The 16,883-nt window shown below is 35.2% G+C and overlaps 1 protein-coding gene across 1 annotated transcript in view; it reads left to right on the top strand.

Annotated features, from left to right (window-relative positions):
* The first annotated feature begins 774 nt into the window (after positions 1 to 774).
* VXN (vexin) overlaps positions 775 to 16,883 on the top strand; it is a 33,538-nt gene continuing 17,429 nt past the window's right edge. The window contains exons 1-2 of the mRNA XM_051970100.1: positions 775 to 1,145; positions 8,544 to 8,599. Coding sequence (XP_051826060.1) covers positions 1,079 to 1,145; positions 8,544 to 8,599 — 123 coding nt within the window. The 5' untranslated portion in view covers positions 775 to 1,078. The remainder of the gene's footprint in view (positions 1,146 to 8,543; positions 8,600 to 16,883) is intronic.

Below are 16,883 nucleotides of genomic sequence, written 5' to 3'. Positions count from 1 at the left end.
TGTGACTCTAAGTTCTTCCTTGTTGAGTCACACAACTCTTTCCCTTTCCTTTTCTGTAAAATGGGGTTGTTAAAAAACAGCATCAATATCATAGGATTATTGTGAACATCAATTGAAATAATATTTGTGAAAGAATTTGTAAACCTTAAAGCACTATACAAATATTAATTGTTATTATAATTATTATTATGTAAGAGAGCAAATATTTATCATATGATCACAGATTCCTTAGCTCTAATGTAAAGCATATGTACAGGCAAAGTATGTATATGTAGTCAATAAGTCAGTCAAAAAGCATTTATTAATTATTTATTTATTATGCACTATAGTGCTGGTGTGCAATTAACTATATAACAAGTTATCCTATAACTATAATCCTCCTAGAATGAATTTTTTCCCTAGCATAGCCATTGAGGGTTCATTTGGATGTCAAAAAGCCCAGCTTGCTGAAAATGTAAGGGTTATAATGCACGGGCATGATTTTTTTTTTTTAAACAGAAATGATTCCTGTGTTTAACAGAAACTTTAAGAAAAGTCTAATTTAACATGAAAAATTATTGAATTTTCAATCCCTGCTAACAAAGGAATTTTCTTTGCAAAATCTTAGCTTGAGAAATTAAGAAATAATTGCCTATACTGGACATTTTGGGTACCTATCTGTTGAAATTCTATAGCTAAGCATCCCTCACCTCCCATCCCATCCCCCCAACCCCCTGCCACCCACATACAACAGGCTAGGTTATTTCACTTTATCCCCCTTCACTTTATGAAAGTCTCACAAATTCACTGCGGCAGACATATCATACAATAAAACTGTTCCATCTGAGCTTGGGAGGAGGCTGAAGCTTCCCCTGCTCAAGCAAATGTTTTCAATAATAGAATTCATAAAAAGACAGATGGGAGTAGAAAATGTTGCAATGAAGAATCTGGAATGAGATGAGATCACAGCATCGGCCTGTCTTTTGTGGACCTGGACAATGATCACAGAGGCAGATTGGATTAGGGAAACCTCTTGACTGGAAGTTCAGAGCAGTCGCCAGATAAAGGACACGCTTCAGGGAGAGACGGCTGAAATAAAATGCATCAGATTTACAGCTGCAGCGATGAAAATTTAGAAGTTTTCACCACTGTGATTTCATCCAAAGGTGAGTAAAAAAGCTATGCTCCCCAAGAGACCTTATACATTCTTGTCTTTTCTTAAATACAATGGAAAGAATAGAAAATAAGGTGCTAGACTGTTGTTTTATTCTCAGGTCAGTAATATCTGATTGTTGGTTTTTGTGTGTGTGTGTGTGTTTTTTTTTTTCTGGAGGAAACATTCAGGTGTACGGATTCCTGACTGAGAAACAATTCATTAGAAAACCGTTGAGGATTGTTCAGTGTTCTTTGCTCCATTTCATTCAGCCCCTGCAACCCCAAGGTTTTCATTGTTTTAGGAAATAAGAAATAAGTTGAAAATTCCAGGATAACCCTATTGAATCTTCTATTTTTCCCTCCACGAGCTAAGGAGTTAATGAAACAAGAACCAGCTGATTTAGAAATACAATTTCACAACAATATCCAGGGGAAACACAGGGGGAAGTGCCCCAGTCAATGGGCTATATTTCAAAAGAAAAGGTCAAGTAATCTACTGACCTAAATTCTGCCTATACTTAAGAACCCCAAAGTTGCCCATATCAAAAACCGCCAGGGAGGGTGGATAGGGATGGTCAAATTGCCAAATGTCTGGATCTTTGGGCTAAATCAGAGGGCTTTGCTTGTGTTCAGTGTCTAGAGGAAGAATTTGTGAGACCTCTCAGCTGACACAGAGAAATCATCTTATTACTGGACAATTCCTTTACCTCCTTTAAGGAATAGTCCCCCTTTCCCCTCACCCCCTTCATCCTCTATTCTCTTCCTAATCCTATCTGTATTGGAGTGCAAGCCAGTTACTCAAGCGTAGCTCCGGGTTTCATTGTTAGTTCCAAGGCACTGTGGTTTTAAATGAAGTGAGCTTTCTGCTTGCTGGTGTGACTTCCCATCCAGACAATTCTTTCTTCCATCCTTGTAAACAGTTGACTTTACCATTGCTTGTGGGAGAGAAAGTCGCCTGAAAATGCTGGGACTCCTAGAGAACGTTAACTTTATTTTACAATTAAGTTTTAATGTCTTAAAACTGCACTAAATCTTTTGGGACACCCAGTATATTGCTAAGTAAAGGAAAGGGGAATTATAAGATTCCATTCTCATAAGGGTGAGGTCACTCCAGAGAAGGATGGCCAGTCATGCCAATGGAAGTCGACTGCCATTTCCAGTTATGACTTGAAGACCTATTCTGCAATTCTTACTTTAGACTGAATTCTACTTGAATAAAATCTCTTCATCTAAAAAGATCCTTTTATATTAAAAAGAAATAAACATTATTAACTAAGAATGAGTACTCCTGATAGATTTACACATCATTTTCTTCCTATTTTCCTAAACATATGACTCTGAATCAGGAGTTCTTAGTCAAATTTTCAATCAGGGACCCCTTCTCAGAGTCATGTTTTTAAATGCAAAAAATGCAACAAAGGCAACCAATTATATTGAAATGCAGTTGTCAAAAAATTTTTTTAATTCACCTTAACCCAGGTTAAGAATATCTATTCAATGTGTTATAATGCAAAGAACTCAAAAGTTCTCTTTGTTCTGACACTTACTAGCTTTAAGACTATCACTTGATCTGTCTGAGTCCCAATATACACTTATCTACAAGAGTGTAATGTGCAGAATGACTTACAGACTTGCAGTGGAAAGAGTTCTGATGCTGGGAGCAGAGTTTGTGGGTCTGAATTCAGTTTTATTCCTTCTTAGCCAAGTGACCTTGTGAAGGTCACAACCTTCCTGGACTTCATTTTCCTCCTCAGTACGATGAGGGAGTCATATTATATGACCTCTGGAGTTTCTCCCAGCTCTAATCCTAAAAATATGCCTCATAAGACTGTGGTGGAGACTATATGAAATAAAGCATATAAGGTGCTTTGTCAATCTTAACACACAACACAGATGTCAGCCTTTCAGGTTTCTATGGAGGAAATGCTTTGTAAATGGATAAGATCTATGTAAATGTGAGTCATTTTTATTCTGAGGCAATTCAACTGCAGGGAAAGGACATTCTCCAGAAAAGAAAAATTGGACACTTAAACCCAATAGCAAGTTGAATTTAAAGTGGTCCTATGCCCACTTGTTTGATTTAATCTGTTAATTCTACCTTACCTTGCCTTCATCTGAATTAGAGATATCTTATTTTTTCAGCAAGAGGAAGTTTTCTGTATTATCTCTGCAGAAGGGGACTTAAAATTGTAATTTTAATTACTATAGATCCTAGGAAGGAATTCCAGCTTTGTTTTTTAGCAAAAGTTTTTGCCTCCTTAGTAAAGCCTCTTCTCAATTAGTCCATTTGAAATTGTGGGGGCATACCGACAAAAAATTCTTCCTGCACTTAAGGAGTTAACCACCTAGTTGGACCAATACAACCAACACCTATGAAATATGTACTAAACAATAGCTAGCATTTATATAGTGCTTGGGTGGCACAGTGCTTCAGGCTCTGGGCCTGAAATCAAGAAGACTCATCTTCCTGAGTGGCCTCAGCCACTTACTGTGGGACCCTAGGCAAATCACTTAACTCTGTTTGCCTCAGTTTCCTCATCTGTAAAATGAGTTGGAGAAGGAAATGGTAAAACACTCCAGTATCTTTGCCAAGAAAATAAAAGATGGAGTCATAAAGAGTTGGACCCAACCGAAAGGACTGAATAGTGTTTTCAGATCTTTTTAAGTATTTCACACATGCTATTTCATGTTATACCCACAATAACTCTACAAAGTAGGTGCTATTATTATCCTCATTTCACAGATGAGGAGACTAAGGTCCAAAGAGGTTTAATGTCAACAAATGTAAGATCAGTAGTTATCAGAAACAAAATTTGAACTTAGGTCTTCCTGATTCTGAATCCCAACACTCTGCCCATTTCACCAAAATCTAAAACTTATAGGTAAAGGACAAGAGAAGATAGAACTTGCTTAATCTTTCAGTTTCCAAATGTATAAGGTGAAGTAGTTAGACTTCTGGAGAATTCTGAGCTGCAGTTGGATAGACTACCCACAAGGATCCCTTACAGTTCTAAATTTGTGGTCCTATTGACCCCAGGAGGCTATCTGGAAAGGGTGAGGGCTAAACTAATCCTTGAAAGACAAATAGGATTTAGATAAACAGAGAAGATAGAATTAGGAAATGTCTTTCTAATTTGGAAGAGAAGAACCAGAAGCAAGAGTGAAAATGTCCCATTTCTGAAACTATGGAGGCTAGTCTAAACAGAGTGAAAGATTATTGTTCATCCTTGGTTCTGAAAGCAGACCATAGATGTCAAGAAGGGGATGCCTTGACTTGCAAGTGAATTGGATTTTAAGGGAGGCGGAGTTGTGCAAAATCATCAGCCTCACTCTCCCTTCCAGAGTCATCTGGCTCCACTGGCAAGATCTAAGTCAGGATGACTGACTATGGTCCTAGATGCAGTGGGGCATTTTGGCCTTTTTAAGCTAAGATCTTTAACAGGACTCAGTTTGTCTGAGGCAATGCCCATTCAGTCAGAACTTACAATGCCCATTTAGTCAGAACTTACTTCATGAGAATTGAGGCAAAATTTGACCTAATTTACTACCTTCATTAAAAAAAAAAAAAAAAATCAATCTGGGAGGATAAAACTCTCCTTTCTGGCCAGAACAGAAACAATTGCTATTTACATTCACTCTGTGACATCAAAACCCAAACAATGAGTAAGTAGGGCCTGTGCTGGATCTTATTATTGCTTAATTGGTTATTGGTTATTATTGGTTAATCAGTGAAAGTCAGAGTGGTTTGGGTTTAAAGGCTTAGCCAAGTACCTTCATTTGAATTCCAACGGGCTTTATCAAAGCCAGAGTCCAGGAAGCCTATTTACCAAGTAGGAAGAATTTAGATTTCTCTCTTTTGAGGGAAGAAATGCTACCCTTAGAGTCCACTACATAGGTAACACAGATGTTCTGCGTCAGAAATAGAAATTAATATGTTGGTAGCTGCTGGAAGCTACTACATGACTGTTTGTATAAGGTGTAAAACATTCCTTTTGCCTTAGAGTTATAGAAGCTATGTGCCCTGGATTCTCCTGAACAATCCCCGTTTAAAAAAACACAAAAATTCTATTTCATTGTCCCAACAAACTATTGATGAAATGACCCCAAAAGTTTTAATATTTCAGTGAACAGTAACTGATAGCTATTCTCAGCAACACAATGATCCAAGATAATCCCAAAGGGCTCCTGATGAAAAATGCTATCTGCTTCCAGATATTGTTTGAATACAGACTGAAATATGCTATTTTTCATTCTTTTTATTTTGAGTTTTCTTGCACAAAATGACTAATATGGAAATATTTTACATGACTGTATAACCTATCTCAGATTACTTATGGTCTCAGGAAGGGATCCAATTTAGAACTCTAAGTTTCACCAAAAAAAAAAAAAAAAATTGGTTTTAATATGTAATTGGGGAAATATAAAATATTATTAAAAATAAAATAAATAGTAACTGAATTCATTATTTCATCAGAATTTTTAAAAACTCATAAAATATGAAAAATCACAGGCTGAAAAAACATTTCAATACCTTCACAAAAAACATATTCATATTAGCCCTTATTAAATATGCCTATAGTAAAATGTGTTGAAAAGAGTATTGGATTTGAGTCTGAAGACCTAAATTTAAATCTGGGTTCTGTCCTGCCTCTATGACCTTGAGCAATTAACTTCACTGGAGCATAAGGTCATGGATTTAGCATGAGAGAGGACCTTAGAATATTGAATCCAACCCCCTCATTTTACAGGTCACAAAACTAAGGTCTAAAAAAAGTAAATGACTTCTTCAGGCTTATCCAGCTAGTTAAGTGACTATTGAAGGAGTATTTGAATTCAGGTCTTCCTAATTCTCACTGGGTGGCAAAGTGAATAGAATGACAAGAGTCAGACATTTCTAAGTTCAAATTTGGCCTCAGATACTAGCTGTGTGATCCTGGGCAAGTCACTTACCTTTTTGCCTCCGTTTCCTCATCTGTAAAATGAGCTGGAGAAGGAAATAGTAAACCGCTCCAGTATTTTTGCCAAGAGCTTCAAATGGGATCACAAAGAATTGTGCACAACGGAAATGACTCAATAACAAAACTTCCTAATTCTCAAGTCAAATATATGATTCACTATGATGTCTCTGAGACTCAGCTCCTTCCCTTTATTATAACGTGTAGATGAGGAAGGAATTTGGAATTAGCTGCTTTTTAAGGTCTCTTATGTTTACATAAGAGCATAGCTTTGATGGCCAGGTTGGATGGCACTGGTGATGAGGGACCTCATTGTCTTTAACAGTAAAGACCTGGAGCCTGACATGCTCTGACTGTACCTGTAGGAAAATCAACTTTGGAAATAAGGCAAAATTGACTATGTGTCCCAATTTGGAATTCAGAAAATATGGTTATGGTTCCCTTTGCAAATATAAAGCTGCTTATCAGCTGGGTGATTAAGTTAGGGCTGAACAAGGCAATCATTCAATATTGTACTTTTAAGTACGACCTATCCATAGAGGCTCAATTGGGGCCCAGAAGGCCTTGATACCCCTAGCAAGTCACTTAATCTCTCTCTTCTTCAGAAACCTGCCTTAAACCCCTTTCTTTCACCCAGTAGAGGTGGCTAGAAAAACCAATGTCATGTTGCTTTTAAGGGCTTTGAATTCCTGCCTAGGTCAGTATAGTTTGCTAAAGATAACGAAACTGTGGATAATTCCTGATTCCCAACTTTCTGGGGTCATCAGTTACTCTTGTTAAATCCAGAGTAATAGACTGATGAAAGAAATTTTCATAAAGTTTGACACTGTGCAAAAGGCTCCCATAAGGAATCTTGAAAAGGAAAAAAAAAAAAAAAAAAAAACCCTGTATATTCAAAGCAAACAAAAAGAAACAGAGACAGATAAACAGAGAGACAGAGAGAAGGGGGAGGGAGAGAGAGAAAGGAGGGAGAAAAAGAGAGGGAAGGAGGAAAGATTTCTGGATCTAGCTCAGATGATTTAGGTTTGCATTCAAATTTTGTTACAGATAAACTGCTCAATTTGCTTAAACTTTCTGGGTTTCCTCTTCTATCAAATGAAGGATCCCACCCACTTATCAATATAATTTAGGGCCTTCATAAAGGGACCCTTAATGTATAAATTCCTTCCTCTCTCTCTTAGCCTATTTATTGAATTATCGGGCAAAGTGCAGGTAACATAACCAGGAAAATGTTAAAAGACATCTCACAGCAGGGTGATTTCATCAAATGGAATAAAAGAGTCCAGCTGATCAATAAATCATCAATAGCCCCATTGCACCAATCTATGACTCCTTTGATCCCCAAAATGAACAATTATGTTAGTTTTCCTAAGATATTTGTGTTTTTGTCAAAACTATGCCTGGATGGCCTGGCAGATACAACAAAATTTATACAGAAGGGGAACAGTTCTATTCACCATAATGAAATATTTTGATAAAAAAAGTTCAAGAGATTCCCAGAATCAGCAAAATTGAATTTTTCCTCAGAGCATTTAATTGTCATTACTCCAAAGTGCCAGGTCAAGACTGTGATTGTTTTTGTTGATTTTTATTCTATTGCAATTTCTCTCCATTTACATTTTCCAAAAACCAGTCCTGTATTCTGTCCTAACCTAACTATACTATATTATGTAGTCATGACACCAATTAAATGTGTTTTTTCCAACCAATGCAGTGTTTGTTGTATGCTTGCCAAAAGATTATTTTATGGTGAACTCACACAGTTCTCACCTTTCTTTGTCTCTCTGTCTCTCTCTGTCTCTATCTATCTCTGTCTCACCTGAGCAAGTGCTCAACTGTTGTTCAAAAAAAGAGATACAAAGACACTCTCGAGGTTTCACTTAAGAACTTTAAAAATGATTGTATAACATGGGAGACACAGACACAGGATCACCCAATGTGGTGTAGCCTCCTCAGAAAAGATGCTGTGCTCTATAAACAAAGCAGAATTGAATTGGCTCAGAAGAAATGCCAGAGGTGAAAAGTTAGACAATCCACCCCAAATGTTCAGAGGGACTATTTGTATCCGACCTGTGACAGAACATTCTGAGCTCATATTGGTCTGATAAGCCACAGTCAGACACACTAATTCAATTCTAACCTAGTGATATCATTTTGGTCCTTTTCAAAAACAAAGGACAACAACTATTGTTCTACACTCATGGTCTACATCATTGCCAACAAAATGAAAACCTTTTTTTTTCATCTTCAACCTTTCCTCAATGTACCAACATATCACAATGCTTTTCCTTTTCTTCACTTTTCTATTACACAGTTTCTTTCCCTACCTCCAGTTCCAACACCAGGAATTCAAAAAAAGAGAATCCAAGGGGGTAGGGAGGCAAAGTGTTCAAAATCAGTAGATTCTATAATTCTGAGTTCTCTCTAATGAGTTTTCTTTAATTCACTTTTCAGTGTCCAGTCCAGCCAGAAGAAAAGTCAAAATCTCACAACATCTTTTGACCAAAAGCGTAAGACATTTTTTTTCTATTCTCTTGTACTTGATTTTTCTCCATTAAAAAAAAAAAAAATTTCTTGTGTATCTTGGAGATGCGATTGGGTTTTAATTTACTGAAGGATTCTTAGTTGCACAACAAAAGATCAAATTTTCTTGACATTTCTTGAAAAACTAAAGGCCACACGTTAGAAGAATTATATTCCTGGCATTCAGGAATCCACAAGGGAAGTAAGTGATAAAAATCACAAATGATGAGGGGGAAAGGTTGAATTGTGGGTGATATGCTATCTGAGGAAATGTTACAAAAGACCTTTCCCTTTCATTAAAGTGTCAAACTTTATGAAAGACCCTTTCATCAGTCTATTACTCTGGATTTAACAAGAGTAACTGATGACCACAGAAAGTTGGGAATCAGGAATTATCCACAGCATCGTAATCTTTATCAAACTATTCCTTTCTCTATTTCTGTGTCTTTCTCTGCAAAGTCATGCCTATTTGCTTTACAAAGACAATAAGGATGATTGTAAATAGCTTTTTAGTAAAGCACTAGCAAAACTAAGAAAGAATGACTGAAAAGTTATGATATTTTGTGCATCAATATTAGCTTAAATAAATATAATTTAACAAAGCAAATTTAATTAGGTATATTGATATTTATTGTTGTTTTTAATAAATCATTTTTTAAAAATATAAAGCATCAAATCAAAACTTCTAAACTAACTAAAAATTTAACTAAAATAACTAAAAAAGTTTAGAATAGACAATCACTGAATGTGAATAAGATTTATAAACTTTTACTTCCTTAAAATATTTGCTTTTAAAAAAATAATATAAAGGATGTCCCATAAGTCTTAGTGTAGTTTTAAGCTCTTAAAACTGCACTAAAAATTTGGGATAGCTGTATAATTAAAATTCACTATTTCCTATACATATTGCTGTTATCATGTTGTCTACTCTGTTAGACTGTGAGCTCTTTGAAATAAAGAACTGTCTTGAGTCTCATTTTTATCTCTAGTTTTTAGCATAGTGCCTGACATGTGGTAAATAGCTAATAAATACTTAGTATTTTTTTCTTCCAGAGGCAATTAGGGCTAAATGACTTGCCCAGAGTCACACAATTAGGAAGTGTTAAGTGTCTGAGGCCAAATTTGAATTCAGGTCTTCCTGACTTCAGGGCTGTTGCTCTATCCATTGTACCACCTAGCTGCCCCATAAATATTTAGTATTAACAAAGAAAAGTATATCCTGATATTTAATCATTCCTGGCCTTGCAGGTAGTTTTCTCCATCTCTAACTTCATTTCCTAAATTCAGATTCTTAGAGCCAAAAGAAAAATGGCTTAGGAGTCAAATCCAAAGATTTGGTTTCAGCCTGATCTCTATCTACACACACACACACACACACACACACACACACACACACACACACACACATTCAGTTTCTTCATTTATGAGATGGAGGATATTAATACTTCTTGAGTACCTATCCTACTATATTAGTGAATAGGAAGTGCTTTATAATTAAAAGCTATTATCAGAATTGTTAGCAGTCACATAAGTTAGAGGTAATTTCTATGTTTAAAAAAGATGTTGTTGATCTTGCTCCAATATAAGATCTAATCCTTAAATTTTCATTTTGATCTCTGAATCAGATATTTGAAAAGAACTTAGGTGTTTCAATTGAGTAAAATCTAATATTATTAAGTATGAGGATCCTTTTTTAACATTAAAAAAATTTTCAGCATCCTATATAATAGAAAGCAATAGATATTATTAATATTCATTAACTAGACACAAGCAATTTCTATTAAATTAGAATCAGTGTCAAATTAAATTGTATTTTATTCATCATAACTATATCTATATTCATTTGAAAAATAAAATAATACCACATATGCGAGGCTCAATATTTAAAATAGATGTTTATTTATTACATTTAGTTATTTCATGCCACCACACATCCTACTTCAATGATTCAGTGTGACATGGAAGTGACTCTTGGTTCTTGAAGCTATACCAGCAGATTTTACTATGCTGAAAAGATTTCAAATATGGTAAAGTACAGACTATGTAATTCTGAGAGTAAACCTAGCTAAGTACAAAGAGTCTCATCATCAGTGAGCTAGTATGATAATGTAAGAGACAAATAGAAATACATTACAGCACTCTGGGGCCATATGCAGTGGCAATGGCTCTTATAATAGAAACTTAGTCATTGGTGCATTAAATGTAAGATCTTGCCCAGTGACTAAAGAATGGCCATTCTAGTGGAGAAACTAAATAACAATTTTGACATTCTATAAATGAAATTAGTAGACAAAAGGAAATAGCATTTAAATGAAAGGATGGTTCATTCTCCTTGAAAAGAGAAATAAAAGGGTTAGTAGAGTGGGGTTTATTGTACATAAAAGGCAACAAGAAGTTTCATATCACAGGATATTTGGTTAGCTATATTGCAGTTTTCAAGAAAAATATTTGTAAAAGGACTATCATGAATATAATTGCAGCTCATGCCCCAATATATGTTGTAAAGGATGAAAAGATATAAAAGTTAGGAATGACCTGATAAGATCCAGCACATTAAGTTAACATATGCTTTAATACTCAGGAACTTCAATGCAACAGCAAGAATAGAAGAAAATATTTTTAAATACATTGGAATACATAGTTCAGAGCTAAAAGAAAAATTAGAATTGAATAAGGTTTCTTGAGGACAAGGACTGTTTTTGCTTCTTATTTGTATCTCAAGTGCTAATCACAGAATCCAAAATAGTAAGCACTTAATAAATGTTTGTTGATTAATTGACAAAATAAATGAATATATTCTTCAAAAAGAAACCTAGAAAATATGGAAATAGCATTGAATAAGATACAAAAAATAAAAATAATTATGTTCCAATAAATGGGAAATAACTGCTCACTGGTGTGGGGATCAATCCTAAGTCATCTGCATAAATAAGACATCATTTCATTAGAAGAAAGATTAAAAAAATACTAAATTAAAAAAAATATGGGAAGATATGGTTTATGACTAAGACAACTCCAACTTAGGAAGTTATTATTCTAACTGTTGACAATGGAAAATGGGAAATGAGTAAAAAAAAATAGATGTCAACACTGGTGTATCACCATTTCCTAAGGAAATTTAACTCATATAAATCAATCACTACAACAGGGAGACCAAAAGTCCCTAAAAACTCCCTTATTCATCAAAAATTTCATCTTGCCAGAAGAAAAATATAACTAATCCAACACTAGTTTAAAATATAAAGACAGTAAATTGTGATTAGATAACAGAATTTCAGAGAGCATAAATGTGGAAGTAGTACAACTTAATGTGGGGACCGTGGTTTTGCTTTTCTTTGTTTTCTTAGTGCTTACAATAGTCCCTGACACATAGTAAGCACTTGATAAATGCTTTTTGGCTGAATGAAAAAAAAGGAATAGGCAAGTTTTCTCAACCGGCATCCTATAACAAGGCATACCTTTACAATTGAAGGACTGGCTGAAAAGTGTAGAAATTACAAGATAACATTGTTTTTTGACTATATAATTATATTCACTCAATCAGTAGAGCAAAATGACACTTTAAAATTTCTCCTCTAAAAAGGTGTCTCTCATGAATATGTTAACATAATATAGGATTCCTTGAATGGTATAACAATAGAGACAACATTATCTTGTGACTCTAGGATTGTTAATATTAAATAAGGCAAAAAAAATGTAGGCTTGCCAAAAGTACTTGCTATGATCATGGTGAACATATAGTATTGGATCTAGATGGTGAAATCCTTCAATTGTTCGTGTTTGAAGAGCACTTCAGAGCTTTCTAAATGAGATTTAAACAAATGGTTGTAGAATTCCTTGGTGATATAAGTTGAATGAACAATCCATAGAATCTGTGAGTCTACCTGTCTTGGTCAAATACTATGTATAGACAATGGATTGAGCTTGCAATTAAAAAGGAGAACAGTGCACAAGATCACTTTGGGGAAAGTATGCAGTGCTTTTAATGACCCAAGTCTACTCCTTGAAATAAAGACTCATCATTTTTAAACATCAATATTCTGATGATACAATACTGTAAGTCTTCAAAGCATGGTGTGGTCTGGATTTTAAAATAAAGCTCTGGTTCACTCAAAGGACATTGCAGAGGTACCTGGTTTGTGTGAAATGGCTATAATATATTACCAAGGAATTGTTGCTGTTGTTATTACTGTTTGTCCTTCATTCTGGAAAAGGACCATGACCTGAAGGAAAGGATACCATGACAGGCAAGTGAATTGTATTTAAATAAGGTAGGGCTGTGCAAAGTCACCAGCTTCACTTTCTACTCCATCATCTGGGTCCATGGACGAGTTATAGATCAGGATGATTGGAGATGGACCTGAAATAATTGTGTAGGAAAACCAATGAAAAAAACATCACAGAAATTTATGACTAGAAAAAGAGATGGTTGACCATGCTTTCATTGCTATCTCTGCAATGCCCTGATATAAAAGCCTTCCAATTATTGGATGGACCCTCACTGTGGTTGATTTAGAGGATATAGAGTAGATTAACTCAGTACCAAAAAATGTAGTTAAATTATGGTCGCACCATACAAAGAATATCTTTAATTACAATCCATCTGTGGCATTTAAAAAGCTCATAATTTCTGGGTAATTTAATCATTTTATTAATTTGAAAAAAGAGTGTGTTTGAGGGTATCAATCATCTCTGATTCGTTCACAATTAGAGAGAAGTGGACTCTACAAAGAAACAAAGTCCTCCAATGAAGGACTGGAGTGACATCATGTCACTTTTAACCAGAGAAACTACTCCTATCCTCCAACCACTCCCACCCTTGAATCTAGACAAAGAATCTACATTCCAGACACTAGCCTGAGTTAGTTGGGTGGAGTAGCAATATCCAGAATGAGGAGAACATTAATCTTGTCTTGAACCAACCCTGTCTGTGAGAGATTAGACAAGATAAAAAACTGGAGTCTCCCTAATTTAATTATTGACTATTAATATGAAAGAGAAATAATCATTTCTCTTATTCAATTTAATGATATCTCATGTGCATAAAAATTACAAATAGATACATTATTCTGGAAAATATAAATTCCTTTTGGGTGGGGACTGTTATTAATTTTACCTGTATCACTAAGACAATGACACATAGTAAGAGCTTTTAAAAAACTTGTTGAATTGAATTGATTTGTAATAAAATTGCAAATGAAGTCCAAAGAATGACAAACACTAATTTATTCTATTCTCTTGCCCTCAGACAAGAGCCATTTGAAACAATGACACCCTATCCCTATTTTAAAGACTTCCTGAGAGATTCCAAAACTACTGTCACTAATATTCCATGTTGTCCAACTCCTACTCAGAAAACCACTCTTATGTCTACTCTAAAACCTTCAAGCTTCAATGTAGCCAGATGTCTGTCTCTTTTATATGACAGGCTTTCTTATCAGATTTTTTTTCTTGGCTCAGAATTCTCTTTTCACATTTTTCCATCCTTTTCTTCATAGCTCTCCCACTCAGGATTCTGAGACTAATGATTGCAGTCACACTTTCTTATGATCTTAATTCACAAGAACCCCACATTTTGTACTCTGCATATCCTCCTAATACACTTGCTTTCTAGGTCTGCCTGTTATTATTTTTTTTTTAATTGAACTCCTGAACCAACAACCAAATTGAATCTGAGGAACCAAAGATCCCTCCTATAAAAATCCAAGCTGTCTGATTACATTATACACTGATGTTTTGGTATTTGTCAAAAGTCTTTAGCCTCTATTCCCCAATGTTCAGGAAGGAGACTGTTAATTCAAGGAACATGAATATTAAAGAACTGAGCCATCATCTTCCAGACTTCTTTTAGTTAGGAATCTCTGGCCCCTCACCTCCTCCCTACTCCTACTGCTAAGAAAAATCAGGGTGGCTGTTGTCAGGTTTGAAGCCTGAAGGCCAACAGCAGGAACAAGATGTACTGTTGAAACTAGAACATAAACCAGCCTTTCAGGAGCAAAGAGCCACACAATCAAACCTTTCAGCTGTCCATTTCCTGGAGTGGGTTTAATGTACTCTACCGTGGGGACCCCATGGAATAGCCCCAAGATATTGTACAATTTTGAGAATCAGAGCACTATAGCTAAGTTAAGGTGTTTGGGTCAGGAGAGAAAAAAGAACAGGGGGTGAGAACAAAGTGATATAATTTACCTTCTTCCTCTCCCTGAAATAACAGACAGAAAATATTTAATCTTTCTAAATATCTGCCTTTCATTTAGTATCTCTAGATACACAGGTTTCATTTTGCACAAGGAGGCAAAAGAGCAAATAACCTGGAGAGCAACCAGACTTACTCCCAGGCCTGGCAAACCTCAAGTATGCCATTGCATGGCTGAGTACTTCACATTCATGCAAATGACTTAGTAAGATAGTGACCAGTTTCTCTCTACTTGTTCTAGCCCACCATAACTGGGAGGAAAAAAAATTTTCTTTTTTTTTCGCATATTGAATATTAGATTTGGCTCCTATATCACTTGAGAACTGCATCAAAAGGAATACTGAGGAAGCCAAAAGATTATTTGAAAAGAAGAAAAATCCAGAAATTTTGAGTAACAGCCATAAATATATTACTTCACAAACATGGGCACAGCTTTCAAGCCATTACTATGGATGACATTAACAGGCAGATCCCAGAACTGAGGAGTCAGAAAAACTGGAGTTTGAAAACTGCATGAGACACTTATTGGCTCTGTGACTTTTAAGAACTTTTAATATTCTTCAGCCTCACTTTGCTCATCTGTAAAATGGGGATAATAAAATAATAGCCCCTACTTTTCAGGATTTGTGTGAGGATCAAATGAAAGGATATATGTAAAGTACTTTGCAAACCTTAAAGTGGTACATAATTGTTAGTTAGAGTGTGGTAATTCCTCTTAACTCCAAGCCTAGTGTTATTTTAATTACATGACTATATTGGAGTTAAATGAAGCTAGCTCACAATTCACCAAGGATTTTACTAGATTTTTTTTTTATCTTATTTAAGTCTCAAAATAATCTATGATTAAGATAGTTAAAGTATTTTGCCAAATGAAATAAAATGATCTAAGAAATTAAGCAATTTATTTAAAGTCAAACTAGTAAGCAACAGAGCTGGGACTGTCTTAAATCTTTTCATCTGCAAAATGGGTATTTTATTCTCTTCATTATCTCCACAGAATGTTGAGAAAATAAACTTAGACTACCTACTAAAAATTAGTTTTAAAAATACTAACATAATTCTCTGAGTAAAAGTTATTGAGTTTCTCTTTACTACTTACCTGTTTATGAGGGAGTACCTGTTCCTTTGGCACATAGTTAAGCTAAAAGAAGTTAATTGACTTTCTTGAAAATTTTGCCCTGAATGTCCAGCACCTATTATATCTCTCTTTGCACCTTGGCTTTAAGACTGCCTTTAATCATCCCAAGAGTTCTAACATACTGGGCCAGATCTAAGAGAGCAAAGTTGTATGATCCGAGATAAGTCCCTTAAGCATGACTAATGGGAAAGATGAAGAGTTGAGAGGAAAGGGGCTATGCAGAGCTCCAAGCTGGGAATGCTGTGTGCAGGACCACCCACTGCAAAGGCTTGCAGCCACAAAATGAGCAATTTATCTCCAAGAGTGGATTAGTGGTGCCACTCAACCTGGATTAAGGTCTGACATTTCCCTGGTTCACTGCAGAATCTATGAACATTGGACTTTCTATTACATCCAGGAAAGAAAAACTACTTTCTTCTAATGCAAATAGTAAAATCCAAATGTTCTAAATGGTTGGAATTGAGTCAGAAATCTAAATTGGGCCATGGCATGGTTCATTTCCTGACCTAGATAAACCAAACTAGCTATAAATCAACTCCCTAAACAATGACATATTGATGGTAAAATTGACCAGAGATCACAAATGCAGAAATAGATTCTGTTCCCCAAAAGGTTTTTGCAATTGTCAATGCTGAAAAATTACCCATGCATATATCTTGTAAATAAAAAGCTATTAAAAAAAAAAAAGAATTTCAGCTGGGAAAAAAAAATAGATTCTGTTCCCTCTTACTTTATGAATGGGATATGAATGTGGACCTCAGATTTGGAAATGCAAACACAGATGAGATATGAAAAATAAAAAGTACCTGCTGTATGACTTGTCTCCAGAAGAAACTAACTATAAACTATGTTCTAACATGACTAAGATTCAGTTCATCATAAGACTAAGTTAAACTTTGTCTTGCTTCCATAATAAGCAGATTCACATCTGAATAAT

Source organism: Antechinus flavipes, chromosome 1 (genome assembly GCF_016432865.1).
Source record: "Antechinus flavipes isolate AdamAnt ecotype Samford, QLD, Australia chromosome 1, AdamAnt_v2, whole genome shotgun sequence".
NCBI lineage: Eukaryota > Metazoa > Chordata > Mammalia > Dasyuromorphia > Dasyuridae > Antechinus > Antechinus flavipes.
The sequence above is the reverse complement of the archived record's forward strand: the minus strand, read 5'-3'. Positions and strand labels throughout refer to the sequence as shown.